Source organism: Oncorhynchus clarkii, chromosome 1, assembly GCF_045791955.1.
Source record: "Oncorhynchus clarkii lewisi isolate Uvic-CL-2024 chromosome 1, UVic_Ocla_1.0, whole genome shotgun sequence".
Lineage (NCBI taxonomy): Eukaryota > Metazoa > Chordata > Actinopteri > Salmoniformes > Salmonidae > Oncorhynchus > Oncorhynchus clarkii.
In genome coordinates, this window is record NC_092147.1 from 30,306,220 (window position 1) to 30,327,385 (window position 21,166).

General features: G+C 43.1%; 1 protein-coding gene across 5 annotated transcripts in view; it reads right to left on the bottom strand.

The window, feature by feature from the left end:
* Positions 1 to 21,081, bottom strand: part of LOC139404678 (S phase cyclin A-associated protein in the endoplasmic reticulum-like) — a 94,467-nt gene extending 73,386 nt beyond the window's left edge. For 4 of the 5 annotated variants that reach the window (XM_071147465.1, XM_071147396.1, XM_071147359.1 and 1 more), the window contains exons 1-8: positions 20,818 to 21,081; positions 18,202 to 18,319; positions 16,449 to 16,525; positions 16,045 to 16,242; positions 5,001 to 5,101; positions 4,464 to 4,580; positions 2,516 to 2,643; positions 2,096 to 2,355 (exon numbers count right to left, since the gene is read on the bottom strand). In XM_071147465.1, the coding sequence (XP_071003566.1) occupies positions 2,096 to 2,355; positions 2,516 to 2,643; positions 4,464 to 4,580; positions 5,001 to 5,101; positions 16,045 to 16,242; positions 16,449 to 16,525; positions 18,202 to 18,319; positions 20,818 to 20,982 (1,164 nt within the window). In that variant the 5' untranslated portion in view covers positions 20,983 to 21,081. Of the gene's footprint in view, positions 1 to 2,095; positions 2,356 to 2,515; positions 2,644 to 4,463; positions 4,581 to 5,000; positions 5,102 to 16,044; positions 16,243 to 16,448; positions 16,526 to 18,201; positions 18,320 to 19,313; positions 19,430 to 20,817 lie in introns of those variants that run through there. The other variant, XM_071147543.1, reaches the window with a different exon arrangement.
* Positions 21,082 to 21,166: the final 85 nt, after the last annotated feature.

Below are 21,166 nucleotides of genomic sequence, written 5' to 3' on the forward strand. Positions count from 1 at the left end.
TGGCCATGCATCCATGAGTGACCAGGGAGTACAGGAGGGGACTGAACACGCACCTGAGGGGCCCGTGTTGAGGAATAGCGTGGCGGATGTGTTGTTACCTACCCTTACCACCTGGGGGCAGCCCGTCAGGAAGTCCAGGATCCAGTTGCAGAGGGAGGTGTTTAGTCCCAGGGTCCTTAGCTTAGTGATGAGCTTTGAGGGCACTATGGTGTTGAACGCTGAGCTGTAGTCAATGAATAGCATTCTCACAGCATTTTGAATAGCATTCTTCCTTTTGCCCAGGTGGGAAAGGGCAGTGTGGAGTTCACTAGAGAATGCATCATCTGTGGATCTGTATGGAAATTGGAGTGGGTCTAGGGTTTTCTGGGACAATGGTGTTGTGGTGAGCCATGACCAGCATTCCAAAGCATTTCATGGCTACAGACGTGAGTGCAATGGGTCGGTAGTCATTTTGGCAGGTTACCTTAGTGCTCTTGGGCACAGGGACTGTGGTGGTCTGCTTAAAACATGTTGGTATTACAGATTCGGACAGGGAGATGTTGAAAAATGTCAATGAAGACACTTGCCAGTTGGTCAGCGCATGCATGCAGTACACATCCTGGTAATCCATCCGGCCCTGCAGCCTCGTGAATGTTGACCATGTTAAAGGTCTTACTCATATTGGCTGTGGAGAGTGTGATCACATAGTCTTCCAGAACAGCTAGTGCTCTCATGCATGTTTCAGTGTTATTTGCCTCAAAGCGAGCGTAGAAGTAGTTTAGCTCGTGTCACTGGGCAGACTTCGACTGTGCTTCCCTTTGTAGTCTGTAATGGATTGCAAGCCCTGCCACATCCGACAAGCATCAGCGCCGTTGTAGTACGATTCGAGTCCTGTATTGACGCTTTGCCTGTTTGATGGTTCGTCGGAAGGCATAGCAGGATTTCTTATAAACACCTGCCTCTGCAACTGGGGTTAGAGTCCCGCTCCTTGAAAGCAGCAGCTCTGCCCTCAGTGCGAATGTTGCCTGTAATCCATAGCTTCTGGTTGGGGTATTACGTACGGTCACAGTGGGGACGACATTGTCAATGCACTTATTGATGAAGCCAATGACTGATGTGGTGTACTCCTCAATGCAATCAGAGGAATCCCGGAACATATTCCAGGTCTGTGCTAACAAAACAGTCCTGTAGCTTAGCATCTGCATCATCTGACCACTTTTTTATTGATCGAATCACTGGTGCATCCTGCTTTACATTTTTGCTTGTAAGCAACAATCAGAAGGATAGAATTATGGTCAGATTTGCTAAATAGATGGTGAGCTCTGTACGCATCTCTGTGTGTGGAGTAAAAGTGGTCCAGAGTTTTTTTTCGCCTCTGGTTGCACATTTAACATGCTGATAGAAATTTGTTAAGACGGATTTAAGTTTCCCTGCATTAAAGTCCCCGGCTACTAGGAGCACCACCTCTGGGTGAGCGGTTTTCCTGTTTGCTTACGGCGAAATACAGCTCATTCAGTGCGGTCTTATTGCCAGCATCAGTCTGTGGTGGTATGTAGACAGCTACGAAAAATACAGATGAAAACTCTCTAGGTAGATAGTGTGTTCTACAGCTTATCATGAAATACCTCAGGCAAGCAAAACCGAGACTTCCTTAGATATCGTGCACCTATGTATTTTTGTAAATAACAGCTGAAGGAGTAGGATACAACGAGCAACCAACGGGTAGGCTGTTGTTTTATCTGAATGGGGTTGGGGAGAAAGCACAGCTTGTGGCCTCAATTAGCCTAGCTAGCTTCTCTATGCTACTACAGTCAAGACAGGCACTGTTTTACAGGATGATAAATAACATTGTGGCTGCTACAAGTTAGCTAGTCTTGGCTGTAACCGAGTTTCCTTGGCATCTCTGTCGCTCTCACTCAGTCTCCTCGCTACACACACAGCCCTTCGAAGCTGCAGCATTAGAGAAGAAGGGTCTGAAAGTGTGCCAGCCTCTCTCCCTCACGCAGCAGTGCTCAGTTTTAAAAACGTAGCTACGTACATGAAAAAAAAACATGTTATCCGACAAAAATACATGCCACTATTCGAATAGTAAAATTATTTTAACCCCCATCCCTACCTCCATCATGTGACCCTTCTCTAAGTCTCCTGTCATCTCCACCAGGGGGTCGGGCTCCTCAGGGATTGGTTGTTCACACTGACCCTCGTCTTTGTCCAGGGGGCAGGGCCTGCCAGGGGGCTGCTGGTTCTCCTTGTTGATATCATCTTTAGGGCTGATGTGGGCCAGCACCGGGCTGACCTTCGCTACGATGGCGGCAGAGCGAGGCCGTGCCGGACGCCCGCGCTGTACTGTCTCCCAGCCCTCAGAGTCCTTCTTACCTGGACACAGTGAATGACACACACACTCATTAGAAGTGTTGCTCCGCAAACATCAATCATAAGAGGATACACACCCTGAGGGGTTTACATGCACTGATTATAAAAAGACCACAAAACCATGTAAGGATCATATAGTGCACCCTCTAAATTTCGTGCTTACCTGGTTTCTCTGCGGGATAGTTGTTGACTTCGCTGGGGACAGGAAGGGACTGGGAGGACTTGACCCGGTCAGCCCAGCTGGGGCCCGTGTGGGACAGACGAGCTACGGCCAGTGTGGGTGGAGGACCACTGGAGAGATGAACACAAATCACTCAAAACCAGATGAGCACAATGTCAACATACACAGAAGCATTTCACCACAGAGATCAGTATAAATTATTTGTTTTAATAGACAGCTTCTCCTCTACACAACTGCCGGTCCAACAGTACAGTTTAAACCAGTGGTCACCAACCTTTTCTGAGTCAAGATCACTTTCGCAGTCAAAAAGCAAGCATCGATCCACCACTCAGATGTATTTTTTAACATTATTATTTTTTTTAATTTTTTTTTACATGACATTAATGTTACATTCTAGAAAGATAGAGTTTCCAAGTTGGATGACCGTTTAAAACGATTTTTCACCGGAGGGGGCTAGTTTTTTTTTCTTCCAGTGTTCCCAGTTGTCTTGAACGCACTGAAGTTTACAGTTTTTAGTCTCAGCAGAGGGAGGGAGAAAGCAGCAGAGGGTCTGCCTCTCACAGTCCCTGCTCTCTACTTCCTTTCCTCGGGTGAGACTGACCAGAAAGGGAACAGTCATTCCACCTGATGGCGAAATTCAAGTAGCACCGCATCTGCCTCATGCACAAATTCATGTTGTTGCTATGACCAGAGAAAGTGAAATATTCCTCAATATTAAAATACACGACAAGATGCTAATAATAAAAATGCAGGGCTATCGATACACCTGGGTACTCATTCATTGCAGCTGCAGCACGAGTGGAAGTAGGGTTTGTTTGCACGTTTTATGCTTCGTAATAGTGTTGAACAAAAACAGTGTTGACAGTGCTGAATGAAATTGGACATAAACTCACTCATAAAAACTGCAGCGCTTTGGTATATTCTTTGACAGTCTCTCTCCGGTCATGATTTTAAAAGTTATGAAATCTAAGGTAGGCTAGAATCAAACTGTGGCTGGGGTCATGGAAGACATAGGCAAGGTGATTTGAGCTATCCGATTGGCCAGCGCAGTATGTGCACAGATCTCAAACAAATTAAGTGGTTCAAAATGGCAACACTTTGCTTAAGGTGCACAGGGCCTCTGAATCAAGTGCACCTACTGTACCGCCAACAGAGCAAAACAAATAACGATAAATAAATAGACTAGGAATCCATTGAAGATCGACCGGTTGGTGACCACTGTTCTAAATAATGGCTGTGACGTCACTGGCTACTCTAGCAAGAGTAATAAGAGGTGACCATAAGGTGAGCAGCGCCATCTGCCTCACCCAGGCTGGTGTCTGACCCAGGCTTTCCTCCCTACACGCTCAGGGTCTACAAACCTCCCTAATGATCAATACCCATTTCCTGGAGCATCCGATTACAGGGCACCGCACATATTGAACCGATGCTTCAGCAGTCTTTAACCACACTTTTATCTATACCTCCCACTGTTTCTGTGGCGTGGCTAGTGAGACTTGACAAATTACATTAAACAAATGCCTCAACATCAGCAATCAATCCCCTTACCAGCAGATCACAGAGCAGCCACTACCAACCCAGACCAGTTGGCACATCATATTGCACATTGATTTATTAATTAGAAGTTTCTAATGCTATTTTCTATCAAATTAGCATTGCTGATCCCTTTACTCCAACTGTGAACATGTAATGATGGCTGACTGTATTACACAGAATATAGTTGAGAGGAAACAGAGGACATGCTGCTGCCCAGAATGTGCTGATGGGGAGTAAAGTGAGGAGGGATTTTGATGACTGCCGTATAATGGTGTGTGTTCATAATGACTGGCAGTCATTACATGAATATGATGGTAAGCACTTTGAGTTCAAATCAGAAACAGTGGAGATTAGGGCTGTCAACCAAACCAGAAAAGAGTTGGAGAAATCTTACCCAAAGTTTAGGGCGCGGCGAGCACTAGGTGAGTGGACAATTCTGTCAGATGAGGGGCTGGGCATCACATGATGACCTGGGGACATCTTACGCACTTCCCAAGCCAAAGACGTGGGTCTGGATTCAGAGAGGACAAATAAAATAAATATATATATAAAATTGTAATATACTGTAGTACCATAGGGGGAGATTTGTATCTCAGATAAAAACAATTCAACTTATGGGAACACAGAAACATACACAAAAGTTGCAGGTTGACTGACCGATTAACAGCCTACTTTAAATGTACAACTTGGGAGGCAACTTAAAAGCTTGAATTTTTATACCCATTTAAATGGTGTTGTGGTCATTGTGTTAAAGAGGAGCCAATAAACGGGTGCATCACCTTGAATTACAGCCAAGGCAAGCCTATTGATTGATCTAGTGTGTTTGAGACTCAAAGCCAGGGAGCAGAGATGGCACTTAGAGGTTCCCCTCAGGGAGTGAGCGAGCGAGCCAGAGAGAGAAAAGAAGAGAGCCAAGGCATAGATAGATCACCTGTTCTGGGCATCTGTTTTCTCCAACTTCTCCTGCAGCTGGATCCAGTCAATCAGAGCTTTAAAGTCCCGCACATAGTTGTCCAACATCATCAGCACCTCCTGAAATAAAGACATGTCTTTCAGACACAGACAGGGGGAGATTTCAGTGGAGCCATCATCCACATATCGGGTAGGCAGGTAGCCTAGTGGTTAGAGCTTTGGGCCAGCAACTGAAAGGGTGCTGGATTGAATCCCCGAGCTGACAAGATAAAAATCTGTTGTTCTGAACAAGGCAGTTAACCCACTGTTCCCTGGTAGGTCATCATTGTAACTAAGAATTTGTTCTTAACTGACTTGCCTAGTTAAATAAAACAAATGCAAACATATCAGGACAGTGAGAAACTACTTGGTCGACGGTTGTTGCTCAATATGCGATAATGTGACTAGAAAACAATTTATACAACAGCCAACTTTCTGGGACATAGACATGTCTTATATGGGCAAGAAATCTTAAATTCTTGTTAATCTAACTGCAGTGTCGAATTTACAATAGCTATTACAGAAAAAAATACCCTACTAATATTTGAGGATAGTGCACAACAACTAAACACTTATCACGGCAACTGATTTGATACACTCACCACTGAAGGTAAATAATGTACTTACATTCAGTAATATTGCTCTGATTTGTCATCCTGAGGGTCCCAGAGATAAAATGTAGCATAGTTTCATTTGATAAAATCTATTTTTTCATTCAAACTGTAGGGAACTGGGTTCTACAGTTTGACCCCACGGCTGTCTCTGACATTGCTGGGAGTGTGTAATTATTTGTGTTACCATAGCATTTTTGTATGTTCTCTATAGTTATATACTTGAAAATGTATAATTTGACCAATTTGGCACATTTGGGTAAACTCCTGGCAGACTTGATGAAAAATATTGTGTAGTGAGGTAATTCTTCACTGTAGCAGAATGAAGCTAAACACACACTACTGCCATCTTGTGGACAAAATCGAAATTACACCTAGAATCCTCTCTCTTGCATTCAGCAGATAATGTATTTAAATAGAAAATGCATGTTCTTTGGTTTATATTATCTTTTACCAGATCTAATGTGTTATATTCTCCTACATTAATTTCACATTTCCACAAACTTCAACGTGTTTCCTTTAAAATGGTATCAAGAATATGCATATCCTTGCTTCAGGTCCTGAGCTACATGCAGTTAGATGGGTGTCATTTTAGGCAGAAAGAAAGAAAGAAAGAAAGAAAGAAAGAAAGAAAGAAAGAAAGAAAGAAAGAAAGAAAGAAAGAAAGAAAGAAAGAAAGAAAGAAAGAAAGAAAGAAAGAAAGAAAGAAAGAAAGAAAGAAAGAAAGAAAGAAAGAAAGAAAGAAAGAAAGAAAGAAAGAAAGAAAGAAAGAAAGAAAGAAAGAAAGAAAGAAAGAAAGAAAGAAAGAAAGAAAGAAAGAAAGAAAGAAAGAAAGAAAGAAAGAAAGAAAGAAAGAAAGAAAGAAAGAAAGAAAGAAAGAAAGAAAGAAAGAAAGAAAGAAAGAAAGAAAGAAAGAAAGAAAGAAAGAAAGAAAGAAAGAAAGAAAGAAAGAAAGAAAGAAAGAAAGAAAGAAAGAAAGAAAGAAAGAAAGAAAGAAAGAAAGAAAGAAAGAAAGAAAGAAAGAAAGAAAGAAAGAAAGAAAGAAAGAAAGAAAGAAAGAAAGAAAGAAAGAAAGAAAGAAAGAAAGAAAGAAAGAAAGAAAGAAAGAAAGAAAGAAAGAAAGAAAGAAAGAAAGAAAGAAAGAAAGAAAGAAAGAAAGAAAGAAAGAAAGAAAGAAATAAATAAATAAATAAATAAATATCACTTTGGAAGCTAAGCCCAAGTGAAGGAGTGGCACCCACCCCCCCCCCCCCCCCCCCCCTCTATAAAACAGAGAGGGATGGTTATCTGGGCCAGGCCCAGTGAGTGGAGCTCATCTCACCCGCACACACAGGTAGGAGGCCCGCTATTCAGCCCAGAACAAGGGAGGACAAAAGGAGCTCAGTAAAATACTTCTCCCTGCCCCACTGATCCACCACAAGAGGTGGGGCTGAAATTACCAATGACATTACTAGAGGGGCCAAGACAAATTGAATTGGCTTGTAATCATTTCTTGCTACTGGCACAGGAAGAGTCTGGTGACGCCACCTCATTGTCCATCTGATACCTAATCTCAGAGTTCAGGAGCTAGAACTCTACCCACTGTTCATTTCCCAGCCTCTGTGAAGGTAGCTATCGAAATACAAAATCTTATAACAGTCAAACTGGTAGGCTACATAATGAGTCACATTTCTTTAAATTATTATAGGTCATCTGACAGGGTCAGTTGTGAAGACTAGAGGCTGTCCCCTCAGCCCAACACAGAGCTCTAGTGAAACAAACAGAGGGGACATACTAGGATGGGAAGACTAGACAGGATTCTACACTAACATTTTTACATTGATGTTGATAGATTTACTGTAACAGGAAAGGAGACAGACTTAAATAATAATAAATAAATAACAAGTGCAAAATTATTTATTGCAGTTTTTAAAGTGCCATGTGTTCTTTTCTGAAAAATCCTCTAGAGGTCAGTTTTTGAAAAAATTATACTTCATACCAAAAGGATACCACAGTAACAGGATTTTGCTCTCAAAAATCTCACTTTTTAACAGAACATCCAATTGTGTTGTTTTTCAAAGTCCACAACAATGCCCAAACCACATCAGGGGACCATTTGAGGTCTTTGAAAAATATGAGAAATGTTGCATTTTTTGTGTGCGTAGTTAGTTACCCTTCAATTCAGGTGTGCACAAGCCAGTCAGTTGTTTGGCTAGCTGTGTTTCTGTAGGGCACTTGTGATGGAGTTTTCAAAACAAATTGCCACAGGATTGATGCAAATAATCATGATTCTGCCAGGTAAGCATAGACTACTTTGTAGTTAGTTATCTTTTAAAATTGCCTTTCTGTCTACTAGAAAATGGTTACTCTATCATTAGCATGCTAACCGCTTTACAACGGGGTAGACATATAGACCCTATGTGCTACCGCACACAGCAGGCAGCACACTGGGCCAGTGCCAACAGAAAGCTATTTGCCGGAATGAAAAATATACTGTCCTAGGTCAAGATCTGACAGGAAAACAAACGAGGCTGCATCATTTCAATAGTAGGTGATTTTATCTTCCATTTGCCGTCTGAGCAAGTAACCTATATCTGGTTCATACAGACATTGGAAAGTCAAAGTACTGAATTCAAATTTTCAGGGACTGTATGCATTAATGTATGCATTACCACTTTTAAAAAGGCCTACCCAATTGCATTATGCATTGACATTCACATTATTTTTATATTCTAAAATATGTCAGAATAATGTGGCCATTGCCTGACTAAATAGACAGCATGCGAGGCAAACACACTTATGAAGTATGTCCAGGTGGTAGCTAGTCTGTCTCACCATTTGAGATTTTCAAGAGTTAGTGGTTACTGTATCATGTTTCAAAAAAGAGAAAGTGACCAAAAAGCGGTTTCCTATGCAATGTAACTCTTTACAAGGAAAATCAAGTTGAACAACATTCGTCTTGCTCACAGTGTCTCCTGACCCCTGCTGTCTCAGCCTCCAGTATTTATGCTGCAGTAGTTTATGTGTCAGGGGGCTAGGGTCAGTTTGTTATATCTGGAGTACTTCTCCTGTCTTATCCGGTGTCCTGTGTGAATTTAACTATGCTCTCTCTAATTCTCTTTCAGAGGACCTGAGCCCTAGGACCATGCCTCAGGACTACCTGGCATGATGACTCCTTGCTGTCCCCAGTCCACCTGACCGTGCTGCTGCTCCAGTTTCAACTGTTCTGCCTGTGATTATTATTATTTGACCATGCTGGTCATTTATGAACATTTGAACATCTTGGCCATGTTCTGTTATAATCTCCACCCGGCATAGCCAGAAGAGGACTGGCCACCCCTCATAGCCTGGTTCCTCTCTAGGTTTCTTCCTAGGTTTTGGCCTTTCTAGGGAGTTTTTCCTAGCCACCGTGCTTCTACACCTGTGGTTTTACTATTCAACCAAGACTTTTGAAATACCAGGGGCCAATCAATATGAACCTTCCCTTCAGAGTGTGGTTAAAATGTACGCACAGCCATGACCATGCTTATACATAATTCCAACTGGTGGAATAAGGGAACTGCTTGTCAAGCGTAGCCTACTGAGTAAGGAAAATACATGCTGAAAATTTGTGAAATTGTGAAAGAGTAATAATTAAATCATTCTTTGATTTCATTGCATTTTCATTCTGAATTCATGCAACATACAGTATCTTGACAGGCTAGATCATATCATTTGACCGCAGTATGTACATGAATGTATAGTTAAAGTGACTATGTATATACAGTGGGGCAAAAAAGTATTTAGTCAGCCACCAATTGTGCAAGTTCTCACACTTAAAAAGATGAGGCCTGTAATTTTCATCATAGGTACACTTCAACTATGACAGACAAAATGAGAAAAAAAATCCAGAAAATCACATTATAGGATTTTTTTATGAATTTATTTGCAAATTATGGTGGAAAATAAGTATTTGGTCACTTACAAACAAGCAAGATTTCTGGCTCTCACAGACCTGTAACTTCTTATTTAAGAGGCTCCTCTGTCCTCCACTCGTTCCTGTATTAATGGCCCTTGTTTGAACTTGTTATCAGTATAAAAAGACACCTGTCCACAACCTAGAGAGAACAGTCTATGACTGGGGTGGCTGGGGTCCATGGCAATTTTTAGGGCTTTCCTCTGACACCGCCTGGTGTAGAGGTCCTGGATGGCAGGCAGCTTAGCCCCAGTGATGTACTGGGCCGTACGCACTACCCTCTGTAGTGCCTTGCAGTCAGAGGTTGAGCAATTGCCGTACCAGGCAGTGATGCAACAGTCAGGATGCTCTTGATGTTGCAGCTGTAGAACCTTTTGAGGATCTCAGGACCCATGCCAAATCTTTTTAGTTTCCTGGGGGGGGAATAGGCTTTGTCGTGCCCTCTTCACGACTGTCTTGGTGTGTTTGGACCATTCTAGTTTGTTGTTGATGTGGACACCAAGGAACTTGAAGCTCTCAACCTGCTCCACTACAGCCCCGTCAATGAGAATGGGGGAGTGCTCCGACCTCCTTTTCCTGTAGTCCACAATCATCTCCTTGGTCTTGGTTACGTTGAGGGATAGGTTGTTATTCTGGCACCACCCGGCCAGGTCTCTGACCTCCTCCCTATAGGCTGTCTCGTCATTGTCGGTGATCAGGCCTACCACTGTTGTGTCATCTGCAAACTTAATTATGGTGTTGGAGTCGTGCCTGGTCATGCTGTCGTGGGTGAACAGGGAGTACAGGAGGGGACTGAGCACGCACCCCTGGGGAGCTCCAGATTTGAGGATCAGCGTGGCAGATGTGTTGCTACCTACTCTCACCACCTGGGGGGGGGGGGGGCTGCCAGGAAGTCCAGGATCCAGTTGCAGAGGGAGGTGTTTAGTCCCAGGATCCGTAGCTTAGTGATGAGCTTTGATGCAACAATTTAAAAGATTTTAGTGAGTTACAGATCATATAAGGAAATCAGTCAATTGAAATAAATGCATTAGGCCCTAATCTATTGATTTCATATGACTGGGAATACAGATATGCATCGGGTGGTCACAGACCCCTTAAAAAAGGTAGGGCCATGGATAAAAATAAACATATTTCAAAAATCAGTATCTGGTGTGAGTGACCACCATTTGCTACACATAGCGTTAAATCAGGCTGTTGATTGTGGAATGTTGTCCTACTCAATGGCTGTGCAAAGTTGCTGGATATTGGCGGGAACTAGAACGCGCTGTTGTACATGTCGATCCAGAGCATCCCAAACATGCTTAATGGGTCACATGTCAGGTGAGTATGCAGGCCATGGAAGAACTGGGAGTGCTTAAGCTTCCAGGAATTGTGTACAGATCCTTGCGACATGGAGCCGTGCATTATCATGCGGGGATGTCGTGCCGTTCATCTGCTGGCAATGGGCCTCAGGATCTCGTCACGGTATCTCGGTATCTCAGTGCCTTCAAACTGCCATCTATAAAAACGCAATTGTGTTTGTTGTCTGTAGTTTATGCCTTGCCATACCATAACCCCACCGCCACCACGGGCACTCTGTTGACAGCATTGACATCAGCAAAACGCTCATCCACACAACGCCCGGAACAGTTGAAACCGGGATTCATCCGTGAAGAGCACACTTCTCCAGCATGCCATTGGCCATCGAAGGTGAACATTTTCCCACTGAAGTCAGTTATGATGCCAAACTGCAGTCAGGTCAAGACCCTGGTGAAGACACCGAGCACCCAGATGAGCTTCCCTGAGACTGTTTGACAGTTTGTGCAGAAATTATTTGGTTTTGCAAACCCACAGTTTCAGGTGGCTGGTCTCAGATGATCCCTCAGGTGAAGAAACCGGATGTTGAAGTCCTGGACTGGCGCAGTTACATATAGTCTGTGGTTCTGAAGCCGGTTGGACATACTTGCCAAAATCTCAAAAACGACAGTAGAGAAATTAACACTGTCATCTGCTCTGGTGGACATTCCTGCAGTCAGCATTCCAATTGCACGTTCCCTCAACTTGAAACATCTGTGGCATTGTGTTGTGTGACAAAACTGCACGTTTTAGAGTGGCCTTTTATTGTCCTCAGCACAAGGTGCACCTGTGTAATGATCATGCTGTTTAATCACCTTCTTGAGATGCTACGCCTGTCAGGTGGATGGATTATCTTGGCAAAGGAGAAATGCTCACTAACAGGGATGTAAACTAATTTGTGCATAAAATGAGAGAAATAAGCTTTTTGTGCATACAGAACATTTCTGAGCCTTTGATTTTAGCTCATGAAACATGGGACCAACACTTTACATGTTGCATTTATATTTTTGTTCAGTGTATAGGATTATTACCCTTTTTTTCTTTTCACAGGCCCAAATGGGCCACTGACGGTTATGATGGACTGGCCCAGAGGGTTTCCAAAATCTCCCCTTTAGGCTATGTCGAGCCGTGACACACACAGACAGGGGCATTCCAGTGCTGTTGTTGCCTCTTTCGATTTTTGGTCAATTGCACATTACTGTTTGAATAAAAAAAATAGTGAACCAAAAACTATGTGACCTAGTAAACAGTGAACAATTAAAAATGTGACTGTTTGGTTGCAGTATCGAACCCTGCTAGAGCCTGTCTGTTGCCTGCTCAGAAATCAGCCCAGGCAGAGCTCTAGTGAAACAGACGTTGGTTGGTGATTGATGGGGAGTGTGGAGGGAGTGGTAATTGAGACTAAAGCTTCACAGTGCTTTTAGTTAATAGACAAGTCAGGCCAGTGAAAGATGTGTCCAGCAGCAGGCCTGCTGATTAGTTAGCCAGGCCCTCCGCTGCTGCCGACTTCATTTGATTTTGAAGGGACCACAGCTGAAGGGAGGCAAAAAAACTACATTCATGACAAACTAAAAACACTTACCCACAAATACTACTCACCTAAATAGAAATACTTAAGATTTCCTGAGGACTGCATAAAGATCTAAACCCACTAGAGGTCAAATGAAGCCTGGTGAGCTGTAAAAACGTGGTCATTCTGGTAACAATTCAATTAAAACGTTTAGAAGAGTGAAAGCCAATTCAATTTCACTTTTAGTTTCTAACAATATATTGTGTACCAATTATGTCTGTTTTTGCCTTAAAGTTTCTCCAATGTCATACTTTATGATGCAGTAGATGCCTTCTACAGTAGCTCTCCGTTCAAGAGAACTCAGAGCCTCCTCCCCTGCACGGTAGTGTAGTATGATGTGTCATAAATCAGGGACCGGACAGAACAAATGGTTGATAAGAACCAATTAGACCTGGGGGATGTGGGTTCAAGAGATGTGAACATTACTAATATGCAAGCATGAATCAAATTGCGGCAGGCTCTACTGGCTGGGGGGGAACCACAAAAGATGAACCAGTGTTGATGAAAGTGCTGAATGGTCTCTGTTGGTCTGTTAGTCTCATTCAAAAAACACAAGCACACTATTGAAATAACACTCCCTGCAGAAATGTAAAAATGTCTCTTTAAACTAAAGATATCTGGGCTGAGTCTCAATCTAGCACATCCAACGATGTCGCCCTTCCGCATCTGCAGTGGTAGGTGACAGAGCTATAGCTGTGTTTGTCAGACTTTGAGACATCCCGAAAATCTGTCATCTCACAAAAATGGTTTGGCCTACATACTATTACCCCTATATGGAAGATGAGACTCTCACGAACATGTCGGTTCTTTTGCTCTAAGAACCCCACAAGAGTCGCAAGACTCATGAAGACAGTACAGCCGATCTGCCAACTTCTGTCTGTAGCATTAGAACAGTTTGGGCTACAAACTAATATGACCCCATTATGGAAAGGCGAGTCTCTCACAAACAGTTACATGTTGGACACCCACAAGCCTCACTAGACTTGTCTGAAGGTACCCCAGTGCAAGTTTAAAAATGAATGTAAGTATACGGTGCATTCGGAAAGTATTATTTACCTAAGTATTCAAAACCTTTGCTATGAGACTCAAAGTTGAGCTCAGGTGCATCCTATTCTCCATTGATCATTCTTGAGATGTTTCTACAACTTGGAGTCCACCTGTGGTAAATTCAATTGATTGGACAGGATTTGGAAAGGCACACACCTGTCTATATAAGGACCCAGTTAACAGTGCATGTCAGAGCAAAATCCAAGCAATGAGGTTGCAGGAATTGTCCGTAGAGCTCCGAGACATCATTGTGTCGAGTCACAGATCTGGGGTAGTCTATCAACACATTTCTGCAGCATTAAAGTTCCACAAGAACACAATGACTTCCATTATTCTTAAATGGAAGAAGTTTGAGCTGGCCACCCAGCCAAACTGAGCAATCGGGGGAGAAGGACCTTGGTCAGTGAGGTGACTAAGAACCCGATGGTCACTGACAGAGCTCCAGAGTTCCTCTGTGGAAATGGGAGAACCTTCCAGAAGGACAACCATCTCTGCAGCCCTCCACCAAGCTGGCCTTTATGGTAGAGTGGCTAGATGGAAACCAGTTGTACAACTGAAATGTGTCTTCTGCATTTAACCTAACCCCACTGAATCAGAGAGGTGCAGATTGCTGCCTTAATCGACATCCACGTCTTCGGCACCCGGTGAACAGTGGGTTTAACTGCCTTGCTCAGGGGCAGGACGAAAGAAAGCCCACTCGGAGTTTGCCAAAGGGCACCTATAGGACTCTGACCATGAGAAACAAGATTCTCAGGTCTGATGAAAACAAGATTGAACTCTTCGGCCTGAATGCCAAGTGTCACGTCTAGAGAAAACCTGGCACCATCCCTAAGGTGAAGCATGGTGGTGGCAGCATCATGCTGTGGGGATGTGTTTCAGCAGCAGGGACTGGGAGACTAGTCAGAATCAAGGGAAAGATGAAAGGAGCAAAGTACAGCGAGATCCTTGATGAAAACCTGCTCCAGGAACGACCTCAGACTGGGGTGAAGGTTCACCTTCCAACAGGACAACGACCCTAAGCACACAGCCAAGACAACACAGAAGTGGTTTCGGGACAAGTCTCTGAATGTCCTTGAGTGGCCCAGGCAGAGCCCGGACTTGAACTCGATCAAACATCTCTGAACAGACCTGAAAAACTGCCCAAATACAGGCGTGCCAAACTTGTAGCATCATACCCCAAGAGTCAAGACTAATCACTGCCAAAAGGTGCTTCAACAAAGTACTGAGCAAAAGGTCTGAATACTTATGTAAATGTGATATTTAATTTGTGGGAAAAGTCAAGGGGTCTGAATACTTCCCAAATGCACTCTATATGGAAGTAGTTTAGTGCCTAAAATAAGGGGTTAAATACATTTAAAGAAATTGTTTCCTGATCTTTCTTATATCTCACTTTAAAACAAACTCTTTAATTTAATGTTTTATATATTTGTTTTGAGGGGTCCTAAAATTCAAATCAAATAGCCAAATAATCCTTTGTATGACCATTTTAAAACAAATCCATATGTTATATTAGAAACCCCCTCCCCCCGGTTTAGAATCAAAACTAATCTATAGGCCTGAGTACAAAGTGATGCCAGGCCAGAGATGCGTGTCTGTGGGTGGCAGAGCGCAGAAGGGCGGTTTATGTTTGAGTGAGAGAGCAAAGTGCAGATTTACACTGCTCCAGGGGATTGTGGCCGGGTGGAATCAGAGCACTCTGCTTCTCCTCCAGCTAATTCTATCATTTATCAGAGTCAGTCAGTCCATTAGGGCCAGGCTGAGGCTGGCTGGGTGGGACTGACGGGGACAGGGGGTATATGAGCCCAGCTCATTAGACTTCACTGGGGTGGGAACACACAACAGCCAGACTACATCTCACACAGCCTCACTGTCAGCATGAAGACCACAGGCAGGGGCAGTGTGTTCCAGCACTGACCACACGCGGTCACCACAACCATGCTCAGCATAATGCTGCATGGCAGACTGATCGATACAGCAGAGCAGTGTATACCAAGATCAACATGGCAGGCCAGCCCTGAAGTAGGATTATACCACAGGCTCTGCCTAGTAAACAAAAGCATTACTGTGTATTATCAAAATCCCAATATACTTAGTGTGCCATCAGTAGCGGAGTACATAGAAATTTCCATTCATAGCTGGCCTAAAAAGACTCAGGCATCGTTCCACTTAGTAGGCCGGCCGGCCCCCATTCCAAGCCCACTAGCACAGCCGTTACACCACACAGCACACACCCACATTGTTTACACCATGTCATTAATATCCACTCCCTCCAGCCAAACCCAGGAGAGTGCCCTGTGATAATTCTCTCACTAGCAAGCCTTCAAAGGCCCTCTGACACTAACCAGAGAACAAGTGGAATGTGAGAGAGCAGAAGGAGAACCCCGTTAACTACTCAATATCCCCCTCTAGTGTTGATGAAGTGTGGTGCTTTGCAATGCCTCCAGTTGTTCCTATTTTTGTTGTTGAGGACCCTGTTGAGGTAGGGGTGTTTAGGTTTTGGGTCACATCTTAAGGTCCAGAGACCTACCTTACACTCCACCACACTCTGATCAGATTCACAGGTGACATAGATCTCATCCACTGCCCGCCGCAGGTTGTCGAAGAGGAAGGCCCAGTATCGTGCTCGCAGGTCCACCTTGCGCGGCTGCCTGGCTTTGGTGGGACTCTTCTCTGCTCCCTTGTCAAGCAAGGCCCCGGCTGTGCTCTTGTTGTCCAGGCCTGTATTCTGTAGAGACAGCAGAAGAGGAGACAAAGCATAATGTTGAGGCAAAGAATAGGATGTTGCTAGGTCTACAATGCTCTCTAGTGGTACATGTGCTTAACTAGCAGTGAGCAAAATATTTCATCCATCTTTAGGTTTTATTATTTTATAAAGGAGGCAAAATTAGAATAAGTATGTAAGCTAATATTAAAAGATGACAATATGCACACCTGTTTCTTATTCCTATGCAGTCCAGAGTTAATTCTCTGATTCCTCAAATTGGCGTTTGTATGAGTCTTGGACTTCCCTGTGAAATATAAAAAATAAAAAATAAACATTTCATTTCCAGAAAAACAAACTATTAATCCTAAAAAAGCCACAAAAAAGCTTTTACATTGATCTGGTCACCCTTTGTTTTGCAAAAGATGGAATATGGCCAGTGGGAGTAACAAAACATAAAAGTACAGAACTGCACACACACACACACACACAATACAGACTGACCCAAAGCCTTGCAAGAGAGAAGAGAATGCACTCTCTTCCTCCTCTCTCACGCTGTTCTCTGCACAACATTGTCAGTAGGTAGCATTCCCAAATACTGTGGGGAAACAACCCTGATACAATGACCACACGGCTGTGTGCATGAGCAGGTTCAATCTGTGATACCAATAACATCTTTCTGGTTTGTTGTCCAGTTACCCATTGCAGAACCCATCCAGACAGTTATGAAATATTCCGCCAGTGTTCAATCAAAGGACTAACTGGGTTAATTGTTGTGTGTTCCTAATCATGATCGATGGCAACACCCATCCGTAGCACGCGCTCCAGCAGGTGTATCTCACTGATCATCCCTAAAGCCAACACCTCATTTGGCCGCCTTTTGTTCCAGTTCTCTGCTGCCTGTGACTGGAACGAATTGCAAAAATCGCTGAAGTTGGAGACTTTTATCTCCCTCACCAACTTCAAACATCTGCTATCTGAGCAGCTAACCGATCGCTGCAGCTGTACATAGTCTATTGGTAAATAGCCCACCCATTTTCACCTACCTCATCCCCATACTGTTTTTATTTATTTATTTTTCTGCTCTTTTGCACACCAATATCTCTACCTGTACATAACCATCTGATCATTTATCACTCCAGTGTTAATCTGCATAATTGTAATTATTCGCCTACCGTCTCATGCCTTTTGCACACAATGTATATAGACTCCCCTTTTTTCTACTGTGTTATTGACTTGTTAATTGTTTACTCCATGTGTAACTCTGTGTTGTCTGTTCACACTGCTATGCCTTATCTTGGCCAGGTCGCAGTTGCAAATGAGAACTTGTTCTCAACTAGCCTACCTAGTTAAATAAAGGTGAAATAAAAAATAAAAAAAAATAAATCAATCATGTTTAAAAGTTAGCAAACTGACTTTCTGTCAACCCATTAAACATTCCTCCACTACTAGAGGGTGTGAAGCTCATTAAATCGGAGTTATATTGATCTTTTAAATCTGACGAGGGACCAGTGAAATGACACATCACCTTGACACCTGTTTTGAATTCAGTCGTCTCAGGGAAGGGAAATATATGAAAGCCAATGCATAGAATAACAGAGGTGAATCAAAGGCTGTAATTTTGTTAAGTGAGATATTGTATTACAGCCAAGAGTCTGGACTCACGTGATCTTTCCCCACCACAATGCCCTTTGCTGTGCCTAAGTTAATTGATTCCTTTGTTCCAAATAGACAAAGGGCTTGATTCAAGCACTGTAAGTCAATATCAGCACCTGCCACTGGAGGTGAACATTGGTTTGCCCATCTAATCAATTATATACCCACCAAGACAACACAAATATATCTGGTGAAAAACATAATGGAATCTACTTCAAAGAAACACACATCTGTAAACATAAAAACAGTCATTCCTTTTACATCAGACTGATACATACAGTATTATCAGGCCCAGTTGAGCGTGTGTGTGTGTGCATTTTCACTGACCTTCCTCCTCTTTGTTCTCCAGAGGAACACTCCAGGCAATGAGATTTCTCGCAGCACGGCCCTCTTCTGCCACAATCTTCCTCACCTTGTCATGGCTGTTTGACCGCCGAAAGGATGCCTGCAGACAAAATGGGGACCACATCAAATGGTACCAAATATCAAAAAACATGAAGGCATATAACCCAGCTGTAGGACTCCATGGATGAGTTCATAACATTGACAACATGCTGTGGATGAAAACTGGTACATTCTCTCTATTACTGTCCGCAATAGCAACCGAGGCATGTCATGAGAGATTGTTTTATGTCACTGCCATTCACAAAGACTACAACAAAATAATGACTTCCATGACACCTTTCAAAGAAACTAATTAGAACAACACTAACATTACCGTTTATCTACCAAATGAAGTGTCTGACAATACAGAGGTACTTCTATGTTTTAATCAAGCCCATGGTATCTCTTCTGTGTGGAACTCCCACACTATAGTATCCTAGCATGCTGACAGAACAGGCTACATGCTCATATGACTCATTAAGTTTTTACACATGCATAAACAGCAAGCAGTGTCCTGGTCTGCTACCATTTCATGTCCTTCTGGAATATTCACAACTGACCTACTTTTAGTGAGCAAAAAAATATCCTTTACATAAGCTCCATTCTATTACTATAGAAGAGCATAAGGACAATGGGATCAAACACCAACATCACTGAGGCTGCACATCAAACAGAGTAGCCAAACCCCACTGAAAATTAACAAATAGCAAGCTAGGTTACCATCACAGCAGTGAATATACTGTACCGCCTGAGGCTGGCAATGCTTACAGAAAGGCTCTCCTGATCCACTTAATCAGCCTCTGCCACTTGGCCTTCACTATGGAATGTTATTTTTAGCTATGTTATTTATTTAACCTTTAACTAAGACGGTGCAGGTTGTTTTTTGGAGCATGTGTTATGCTAACTGGTTTATAAACTGAGCCTCTACATATGCACAGGAAAGGGCCGGTCCTGAGGAGCAGGTGTAGGGTTTTCATTCTAAAAGCAGGTCTACAAACAGACACATGCAGCAAGTGGGAGAGTGAGAAGAGAGGCAGAGATGAGAAGATACATACAGAATAGAAGTAGAGTCTGTAAGCAGGTTCCTCGTCCTTATCCGCCCCTGACATACTTTTGTAGCCAACTTCAGCCAACCTGTTTCCCCTCGACGGCATTGCCACTTGTGCAAGGTGACAGTGAATCGACAGCAGGACCAAAATAGACTGTATGTAGCTTGAACTGCTATAGCAACTTGCCCAGCTGTGTCAACTACTCCAATTGTGATTGAGCTGTCTAATCAGTGCTGAGCTAGTAGCCAACCACCCCTGCTGCAGACCACTGCTGCCTTTCTGCCTCCCGGCTCTCCTCTCCTCTGCTATCTGTTTACAGCGTCTCTCCTCTTCTGTCATCTCACAGCGCTGCATCGCTGCCCCCTTTCACTCCCTCTGCCACAGCACCGCGCAGTCATGTGGTATTGGAACTGACTAAAATATTTCCTGTATATAGTATGATTACTTAATTGTGTAGTTAATGTTTCTTATTTCTCTTGTATTTTTTTCTAGTAATGCATTGTTATTGATTATTGTATTATTGGGTTGAGTTTGCAAGACAGGCATTTCACGGTAATTGGGCATGCGACTTTAAAACTTCAAAATTAAAACTTTAAATGTGCGCACACAGTAGGCCTGCCTCTCAGACCCTGTCCTCCGCTGCCAGTGATGTGTGAATCTGCAGGCTCAAGGAGTGTGCTAATGTAATCTTGCGCTCGCCAGAGAGGCTGAGGCTCAGCAGCATCCTATTGGACTCGACAGTTGATGAATCATACAAGGCTGGAAGATAAACACAAAACCACATGGTCTTCCTGCAACTTTGTGCCAAATGAGTAGTTTCACAATGAACGTTGTGAGGTCTGCAGCAGATTTCATGTGACAGCAGGTTCTCTTTTTGAAAACACCACTTTGCCTAAAAAAACAACAACTGTTGGTGTCATCAGCAATGCATCCCTGTATTTTGGCAGGTCACTGTAACCAATACATACAAATTCTATAGTATATATTTTCCTGTCAATACATCCTGTGTGAGGGCATCCTATACAATAACTGTAAAAAAAAAAAATAAAGAACACCCGCTCTTTCCATGACATAGACTGACCAGGTAAATCCGGTGAAAACGATGATCCCTTATTGATGTCACTTGTTAAATCCACTTCAATCAGTGTAGATGAAGGGAAGGAGACAGGTTAAAGAAATATTTTTAAGCCTTGAGACAATTGACACATGGATTGTATGTGTGTGCCATTCAGAGGATGAATGGTCAAGACTAAATATAAATGCCTTCGAAGGCGCTACTACAGCCTGGGGTTCGACCCCTGTCGTGACCGGGAGCTCAATATTAATAGGAAGGTGTTCCTAATGTTTAGTATACTCAGTGAATTATTGAAAGGTGGCTAGCCAGTAACAAGCCAAGTTAGTTAGCCATCAAATATAAACGTATTAGCTAGCTAGCTATCTGAACGCGGTCTTAATTTGCAGGTCATAGTTACATTATAGTAGAACTTGAAAATAGAGCTAGTTACAGTACCTTCAAGGCAACGGTTATTGGAGTATTCCTGCTTTTTCCTCCTCCATGCGAGGACCCTGAGCTGTTGCTGCCAGACCTCTCCCTCCCGTCCCCGCCTTGTCCAATTCTAATACCGAATCGGTGCTGGCCACGCCGTCGTCCATCGTTGCGACTGTCTTTTGACATTTACGTAATTCAATTCTCAGGGTAAAAGCTAAACTTCTTAGAAAATTAGCTAAATTGATGTGTTTTATGTGTTGACGGAAACGACATAAAACACCATTGACAGTTATAATCTACATAGCATTTTGCCGGAAGTGTATGATGAAATGTATGACCGTTTCAGACTATCCAATCATTCATTTGTTAG